The sequence below is a fragment of the Mesocricetus auratus genome, unplaced genomic scaffold, assembly GCF_017639785.1.
Source record: "Mesocricetus auratus isolate SY011 unplaced genomic scaffold, BCM_Maur_2.0 Super-Scaffold_4256, whole genome shotgun sequence".
NCBI lineage: Eukaryota > Metazoa > Chordata > Mammalia > Rodentia > Cricetidae > Mesocricetus > Mesocricetus auratus.
Genome location: NW_024429182.1, coordinates 95,586,637 through 95,596,301, shown reverse-complemented (window position 1 = coordinate 95,596,301; position 9,665 = coordinate 95,586,637). Strand labels below are relative to the sequence as shown.

The 9,665-nt window shown below is 39.0% G+C and overlaps 1 protein-coding gene across 1 annotated transcript; it reads right to left on the bottom strand.

Moving 5' to 3' along the window:
• Positions 1 to 6,038: 6,038 nt before the first annotated feature.
• Positions 6,039 to 6,995, bottom strand: LOC101829803 (olfactory receptor 51G2-like). Its single transcript, XM_005074076.3, has one exon. It carries the CDS (start codon positions 6,993 to 6,995, stop codon positions 6,039 to 6,041), a length of 957 nt encoding a protein of 318 aa, XP_005074133.2.
• Positions 6,996 to 9,665: the final 2,670 nt, after the last annotated feature.

Below are 9,665 nucleotides of genomic sequence, written 5' to 3'. Positions count from 1 at the left end.
ATCTGCAAATAGTGAATGTTTGACTTCTTCCTTTCCAATTTGTATTCCCTTGATCTCCTTTTGTTGTCTTATTGCTCTAGTTAGAACTTCAAGTACAATATTGACGAGGTATGGAGAGTGGACAGGCTTGTCTTGTTACTGATTTTATACAATCATGTTTCTTTCCATTTAGTTTGATGTTGGCTCTTGGTTTACTGCATATTGCTTTTATTATGTTCAGGTATGTTCTTGTTATCCCTGATCTCTCCAGGTCCTTTATCATGAATGGGTGTTCGATTTTGACAAAGGCTTTTTCAACAGCTAGTGAGATGATCATGTGGTTTTCTTCAGCAATTTGTTTATATTGATAGATTTTCATTTGTTGAACCATCCCTGCTTCCTTGGGATGAAGCCTACTTCATCATTGTAGATGATTTTTCTGATGCATTGTTGGATTTGATTTACCAGTATTTTATTGAATAATTTTTCATCAATGTTCGTGAGGGAGATTTGTTGTGTCTTTGTGTGGCTTGGATACCAAGGTAATTGTAGCCTTGTAAAAAGAGTTTGGTAGTGAGCCTTCTGCTTCTATTGTGTGGAACAATTCGAGGAATATTGGTACTAGCTTTTTAAAAAATTTCTGGCAGGATTCTGCACTGAAGCCATCTGTCCCTGGGCTTGTTTTGGTTGGCACACTTTTGATGACTGCTTCTATTTCATTAGGGGTTATAGCTCAGTTTAAATTGAGCTATCTGTTCTTGATTTAATTTTATTAAGTGATATAAATTCAGAAAATTATTCATTTATGTTATGTTTTTGAATTTTGTTGAGTTCAGGTTGTCAAAGTATGGCCTGAAGATTCTCTGGATTTCCTTGGTGTCTGTTGTTATGTCCACCTTTTCATTTCTGATTTTGTCAATTTGCATGTTCTCTCTCTGCCTTTTGGTTTGCTTGGATAAAAGTTTGTCTATCTTTTTGATTTTCTAGAAGAACCAAGTCTTTGTTACATTGATTCTTTGTATTATTTCTTTGTTTCTACTTTATTGATTTCATCCCTCAGTTTGATTATTTCCTGGTCTACTCCTCCAGGCTGAGTTTGCTTCTTTTTGTTCTAAAGCTTTCAGTTGTGCTGTCAATTCTCTAGTGTGACTATTCTCCAGTTTATTCATGTGGGCACTTAGTGCTATGAACTTTCCTCTTAGCACTGCTTTCAAAGTGTCCCATAAATTTCAGTATATCCTGTTTTCATTTTCATCGAATTCTATGAAGTCTTTAATTTCTTTCTTTATTTCTTCCTTGATCCAGGAATGAGAAGGTGTGGGTTGTTCAATTTCCATGAGTTGCATGGTTTCTGCATTTTGTGTTTGGTGAATTCTAAGTTTAAAGCATGGTGGTCTGATAAGATACTGGGGGGTATTCCAATATTTTGTACCTTTTGAGGTTAGCTATGTTGCTGAGCATGTGGTTGACTTTAGAGAAGGTTCCATGTGGTGCTGAGAAGAAGTTATATTCTTTTGTGTTTGGATGGAATGTTCCATAGATGTCTGTTAAACCCAATTGGGTCATAACTTCTGTTAGTTCCTTTGTTTGTTAAGTTTCTGTTTGGTGGTCTCGTCTCGTGGTGAGAGTGGGGTGTTAAGTCTTCTACTATAACCATGTGAGATTTTTGTTTCAATAATGTTTCCTTTATGAACATGTATGCCTCTGTATATGGGGCATACATGTTCATAATTGAGACTTCTTCCTGTGATGAATATGAAATTACCTTCTTCATTTCTTTTGAAGTCTAATTTGTTAGCTATTAGGATAGCTATACCAGCTTGTTTCATGGGTCCATTTGATTGGAAAATCTTACCCCAACCCTTTACTCTGAGGTAATGTGTGTCTTTGAAGTTGTGGTATGTTTTTTGTACACAGCAGAAGGATGGATTCTGTCTTCATATCCATTTATAGGCACTGAGTGTTAATTCTTGGGTGTGTGGGATTTGTTGTTGTTGGTATTGTGTGTGGATTTATCTTGCTTTTTCTTTTGGCTTTTAGTAAAATGGGATTATCTATTGCCCATGTTTTTGTGAGTGTAGTTGACTTCCTTAGGTTGGAGTTTTCCTTCCAGTGCTTTCTGTAGGGCTAGATTGGTGGATATGTATTGTTTAAATCTGGTTCAATCATGGAATATCTCGTTTTCTCCATCTGTAATGACTGAAAACTTTTCTGGGTATAGTAAGTAGTCTGGTCTGGTATCTGTGGTCTCTATGTTTGTACGGTATCTATCTAGGACCTTCTGGTTGTCAGAGTTTCCATGGAAAAGTCAGGTATAATTCTGATAGGTTTGCCTTTAAATGTTACTTGGCCTTTTTACTTTACTGCTCTTAATATTCTTTCTGTATTCCGTACATTTGGGGTTTTGAATATTGTGTGACAAGGGGATTTTTTTTTTGTGGTCCACACTATTTGGTGTTCTGTCGGCTTCTTGTACTTTCAATGGCATTTCTTTCTTTAGGTTGGGAAAGTTTTCTTCTATGATTTTGTTGAATATGTTTTCTGCCTCTTTGAGTTGGGTTCCTTTACCTTCTTTTTAACCTATTATTTCTAGATTTGGACTTTTCACGGTGTCCCATATTTCCTGGATATCTTGTATTAGGGATTTGTTGGACTTAAATTTTTCTTTTGGTGATTAGTCTATTTCTCCTAGTGTATCTTCAATACCCAAAATTCTTTCTTCCATCTCTTGTATTCTGTTGGTTTGCTTGCATCTGTAGTTCCTGATAGTTTATGCAGCTTTTCTATTTCCTGCATTCCCTCAGACTGTTTTTTTTTATTGTCTCCATTTCAGCATTCAAACCTTGCACTGTTTGAATTGTTTCTTGCAGTTTTTGGTTTGTCTTTTCTTCAATTTCTTTAAAGGATTTTCTCATTTCCTCTTTCAGGGTCTCTATCATCTGCATGAGGTTGTTTTTAAGGTCATTCTCTACTGCTTCATCTGTGTTGGGATGTTCAGGTCTTGCTGATGTAGAGTCCCTAGACTCTGGTGTGGTAATGTTGGTTTTTCTGTTGTTGGATGTGTTCTTATATTGTTGTCTTCCCATCCCTTCTTCCAGTGGGTGCAAGTGGGGTCTCTTCCTCTCCTGGTGGGTACAGGTCCAAGGTTCTGTTCAGGTGGGTACAAGAATGTCTAATTCTCTGATGGGTCTCACGGTGGTTGCAGGTGGGTCTGAGGCACTCCCTCTCCCAGCAAGGGGAGTGTGACTAGCACAGCATTATTAGCAGACTCATGGTTCCTTGGTCCACAGGGGGTGAGTCAACCTGCCTGCATTCCCCAGGCCAGGAGATCCCAGAGTGGGCAAACAGAAGTTGGGTCTGATACCAAGACCCAAGCTCATCTCTTCCCTTGAGAGTAGATATGTTTTAGAAAGAAAACTAAGATCAAGATAGATTCAAAAACCGTAGAAACATGAAAGTTAAAGATGAGCATGGTGACTACTCACCAATGTGTTGTGAATCAGTAAATGCCATGTTCTGAATTTCCCAACATAACAAAATTTGAGGAACTCACAAATTCAGCAACCTGTCACCTAAGTGATGTTCTCATCATTCAATGCTTTTTGTCCTGTCTCTATTTTCTGAAAAGTAGACAGTTTATTGGATTATTGCATTCCCTACCACCAAGAAATTGCTACAGCAGTTGTCAGTCTTTCTTGGATTTTAGATATAACACAGAATAATATGTAAAAAAAATTACTTGATCCATTCACCACATAATGTGGCTGAGTACTAGCTACAAGAGTGCCCTAGACCAGGAGAAAGGCTTGCCTCTTAGTCAGTGTGTACAATAGCACTTTTGCATGTGTGTCATATAACATGTAAAACTTTGATGCAAATTGTAATAGGAATGTGTGGCATCTCTATCAAGCCCTAACATGATACCTGCTAGGTACATCAAAACAAATCAGGAAAATCTGCATCACTGTCTTGGAATTGGTTAAAGAGTGATCACCATTAGAATATAAAGCAGATGATACTAAATTCTGTATGAAAGGGCCGAGATATTTTTAGAATCCTGTTTTATTTTCAGAATGGAGTTTGATCTGGGGAAGACCATAGATCATACTTGAAAACTGATATACACACTTGAGATAGGCTGGAAATGTCTACTGGTATGTTCCCTGCCTTTCAGTTTTATCTTCTGCCACTCCATTCTAGTTGTGTTTAACCCCTTGTTTTACCATGTAGGCAGAGGACTTTTTCCTTAAGTCCCTTATCACTCTTCTCATCCATATCAGTTCATATTTCATCATCTACTGAACATGTCACCCCTTTTTCTCAGGAGCCCAGAAAAATTCCAAGAGTTCAAAACTTACTGTTTCCCTCTTTCTCAACCTTAGCTAGTATCAGAACTTTTAGCTTGTCATTACATTTCCTTGCTTATTCTCCCCTCTACTCCAATGGACTGTGAGATTCTCAAATGGCAAAATTGAATTCTTTCTCACTTCTGATACCTTAGAAAATTAAAAATATGCATAAAGAAAACATTTGCTTTAAGCCTAACTTTTAAACATGTAGGTTAGGATGCCCATATGAGTTGATATAAGCAAGTGTTGGGGACGTGGAAAATTTAGTGACAGCTGTTAAGTTCTGAATTATCAGTGAACTAAAGAAAAATTCAAAATGAATCAAATAACAAATTCGATGAAAGCAGCTGCCCATGCTGCACACCACATTATTTCATTGCTGGCTTGGTTCTGAACACACCATATGTATGCTGTCACACAACACATTCTAAAGAGTATGACCACAAACTATTTGTCTCAGTTTTTTTATGTTGTAGAACTATCATGCCTCTATTACAGAAAAGAAAGCTTTTAAATATTTTCTGCCATCATTATTATTATGAAAATATAAAATTAGTATATCTTTGGACTGTATAGTGCTAGCATTATTTAAAATATTTCTGAGTCACTGATCTAAGTTTGGAAAAAAATGCTGTCTTGTAGTGAGGACCAAATCTTCAACAGTTCCTGAAATGACCCTCAGTACTTACTGTCATTTTATCTTGTGCATATAAAAAGCAATGTTCTCAGCAGTAGCCAGTATGAAATAGAGATGTCACTCAACTCTGAAAATTTTAAAGATACTTTACAACCTGCATGAAATACTCTGAGACACTTTATAACCTGTATGAAATATTCGGTTGAGAATTACTTATTTATTTAAAAATAACATTTGTATGTGAAATTGATATCATGTTTAATAATTGGTTAAATTTTATAGTTAACACAGAATGCCTTTACATAAAAATTTTCATAATTTAGTGCTAATAAATATTTAGTTTCAATACTTATTTTAAATACATGCATGCCCAGGAGTGTTTAAAGATTTCTCAGGTGACAAAGGGTTAGACTAGAATAAAATAAGGAAAGAATGTTGTAATAAATACATCAATAGTTATCTCAGTTATTAGAAAGGAAAATCCTTATTGGCATTTACAACATATTGTGACATATACTATTTAGTATATAATGATCCTTGCAATATTGTATAATATAATTATTCACCTTTAATTATAGAAAGAACATAATAATAAACAGATAAAATTTGTTTCTCTGCTTACCCAGGACTCTGTAATACTTTAAACAAAGTACCCATTACATCACAGTCCATAAACTGTTTTTCTATGTTGACATTTTGGATATATTTACTGAATTTTAATGTCTATGAAGCAAAGGCAATATGAGAACTATTTTTATATTTTTATGTTGCTGGAATATAAAGTAGGGCTAGAAAACCTCAACTTTAAGAAAACATGGGTGATATAAATGTGATAACAAATGAACAAAACACATTCTCAGATTAGAGAATGTAGCTCAGTTGTAGAGGCCCTGCATAGTATGTTAGAGGCATTAGAAATAATCCATAGCACCATAGAAAAACAATTATAGAAATAATTTTACAAGTCCTATACTTCTTATTGTTAGTTTGTAAGACTTGATCCACCAAGTTTCTTTTATTTTGCCCAGCAATTCACAGGCTGCAAGTCCCATAAACATGCATTGTTATCAGGTCTAGTCTTTTCCTCTTAGTACTCTATACATGGCTCCCCTGATGGGCTTAGACTTGACACTGTAGATGATGGGGTTGAGCACAGGAGGCACCACAAGGTACACATATGCAACAAGGGCATGAACAATGTGGGGCAGATGCTTACCAAAACGATGGATCATGGACACACCTATGACTGGAATGTAGAAGACTAGGACAGCCAAGATATGGGTAACACATGTGTTGAGGGCCCGGACACGCTCCCTGGGAGAGGCTAGCCCCATCACTGTGTGAAGAATCAGGGCATAGGACATAACAATAAGCAAGGAGTCTACACCCACTGTGGACAGCACTACATAGAGTCCGTATAGGATGTTGACAGTAATGTCAGCACAGGCCAGCTTCATGACATCAGCATGGAAACAGAATGAGTGAGACAGGATGACCTTGCCAGGGCAATAGTTTAGTCGCTTCAGCAAGAAGGGCACTGGGAATAGTGACAGAGTGGCTCGAGCTACAATGACAGCGCCAATCCTGATGATGACATTATTAGTGAGGACAGATGTATAGCGCAGTGGGTTGGAGATAGCCACAAAGCGGTCAAATGACATGGCCAAGAGTACTGAAGACTCTACCACAGAGAAAGAGTGTAGGAAGAACATTTGTATTAGGCAGGAGTGGAAGCCAATGAAGCGATAGTCAAACCAGAGCACAGCCAGGGTGGAGGGCATTGTGGACAATGTAAGGCCCACATCACTTAGGGCCAGCATTGACAGGAAGTAGTACATGGGCTGGTGTAGGCTATGGGTCCTCTTCACAGCCAGGAAGATGAGGCAATTTCCGGTGAGTGCCACAGTGTACATGGAGAAGAAGGGGATGGAGATCCAGTTGTGGACGGCCTCTAGGCCTGGGATGCCTGTCATGAGGAAGTACTGTGGTTGGAAGAAGGAGATGTTGATGAAGGACTGGGAAGGGAACATCCTTGGAGACAGCCAAGGGCTCTGAAGAAACCTAAGTAAAATGATGAAGTTAATGCAAAAAATGCCTGGTATAGTATCTGTTGATTTGGGACCAAGCATGAACATGACAGATGTGAAGCAGATCTAGAAATGTAGTGCATGTAAATGATAAAAATTTCTAAAGAAGAAAAACAAGACTGCTAAGATTGCTTATTGAGGAAAGGTGCTTGTTGCCAAAGCATGATGATCTTACATTGTCCCCCTATCCAATTTGGTGGAATGAGATACCAAAACTGGCAATCTGAACTCTGATCTCATGTCTACTCTATTGTATCTCTCCCTCACAACAAGTAAAACAATAAATGTCAAATAAAAGGAAACTGTAAATTCAACCCAGTGAGTACCAAAGTAATAGTTAAATGAGAGAAACAGTATTCACATTATTGTGAAGTTGGTAATGAGTTTTGCAAGAGACAGAATACCAGAAAGTCTGCTGTCAAAGTCCCCCTTAGAAATGGCTGCATAGAAAGGATAGAAACAATGGCAATATCAAAGGGCACATTTATATGGAAGGGGAAAATTGCATGGGCCTCACCTCTAGTTCAAGAGCTCCAGGCAACTAGTGAGTATTGGGACAGGAGGAATTTTCACCTTCAGGAAGGAGCCCCTGAAACCACATGCATATAAATAACAAAACAGACTCAGCCAGTTGTATTTATATATTTTTGAGTACACACACACACACACACACACACACACACACACACACACACACACAATGAAGAGGCTATCCAAGCACTGGGGGACAGGGATGGGATTCAAGGGAAGGTACTTGGGAGGGGTTGGAGGGAGTAAAGTGAAGGACAGAGTGGTGCAATTCTAGTATAATTAAAATTTATAATATTTACTCTCTTATATATTATTATTAAGCATGGATCAGGGGAGTGTCAGTCTACAACCCCACTGCCGGAGAGACTGGGAAACAGGAAGGATCCTAAGAGAGATATGCATGGTGTTCCAGAGAAGGTAGAATGAGGCAAGATCTCCTGAGCAGATTGGGAGCACTGGGGATGGGGTGGGGAGGGAAAGGGAGCCAGGAAAAAGAGACAGGGGTGGGGGGGAGAGCAGGGGAGAGGAGGACATGGGGGAGCAGGAAAGTTGAGTTGGGGGAAGAATAGAGGAGAGCAGGATGGGAGATACCATAATAGAGGGAGTCATTTTAGGTTAGAGGAGAGATTGGCATTAGTGAGATTTCCAGAGATCTAAAAGGATGACACCAACTGGCAAACTAAGCAATAGTGATGAAACTACCTTAAATGCCCTTCCCTGAAAATGAGTTTGACACTACCTTATATGCCATCCTATGTGGGGACACCAGACCTTGAGCAGAAACCCACTTCCCCTTTGGCCTGGGAGCAGGCATCTATGTATTGTTTACTGAAAACAATTCAGTGCTTTAAAGCTTGATAGGGCTCAGATAGGGCTGGCTCACTGAAATACCATGCCTTCCACACCTCCTATGGCTAGATGCCTCTTCCTGCCCCCTGTGGTGTCTCCCCGATTCTGGGGCCGGAGATTAAACCACCAGCCAGGAGGGTGAGAAGTGGAAAGAATGGTATGTAAATGGATGGCAAAAGTCCTTAAAAAGGGAAACTCCTTTTTCTTAGAGAGACTTCTCCAGAGACTTCTCCAGAGACTTCTCCTGAGATTTCTCCTGAGAGCTCTCCTAAACTGACTTGGGAAGATAAAGTTTTCTTAAAGCAACCGACCGGTCTCTGTGTCATCTATCCCGACCACCTCGCTACATTCTCGGATGCAGGCCGCACAGCAGGTGCGACAATCCTAGAACCTCCATCCAGTGACTGATGGAAGCAGAGGCAGATACCCACAGCTAAACATTGAACTGAACTCCTGGAACCCAGTGACAGAGAGGGAGGAGTGATGAGCAAACGGGTCAAGACTGGACTGGTGAAACCCAGAGCAACAGCTGACCTGAACAAGGGGGAGATCTTGGACTTCAGAATGATGGCTGAGAGGCCAGAATGGGACTGATCCAGACCCCCTGAATATAGTGTCAGTGAGGAGGCCTAGGCAACCTAGGGAGCTTTGGGTAGTAGATCAGTATTTATACCTGGCACACAAATGGACTTTGCATGCCCATCCCACAATGAAGGATGCTGTCTCAGCCTGGACACTTGGGGGAGGACTTAGGCCCTACCCTGAATGAAATAAGATCCCCCATGGAGAGGCTCACACTCCCTGGTGAATGAAGTGGGGATGGGGAGGTTGTTAGGGGGAAACGGGAGAAGGGGAGGGAGAGGGAGCTGGGATTGACATATGAGGCAAACTTGTTTTTAATTAAAAAAATAAAAAATCTATAAAATCTAAAAAGAAAAAAGCCATTATTCATAGGAAGTGAAAAAAATGAAAGAGGATTCTGTACATTTTTTCTAAATAGTTTGAAAGCAAAAGAATGGATCAATCTGTGCTAGTAGAGAGTAAGAGTAATTTGATGATAAAGAAATTTAAAATCAAAACGGCAGATCAAATAAAGGACTAGTATAAAAAGCAAAGTAGTCTGAGGTCTAAAAACTTACTGTTATGAAAGGCCTTCAGTTAAAATAACCAATTAAAAAAGAATAATCAAAGTTAAATTGAAATAATTAACCTGGAGAATATATGATGCATTAA

Excerpts from the sequence above, each read along its gene's own strand:
- LOC101829803 (XM_005074076.3), bottom strand. The coding sequence starts at position 6,995 with ATGTTCCCTTCCCAGTCCTTCATCAACATCTCCTTCTTCCAACCACAG.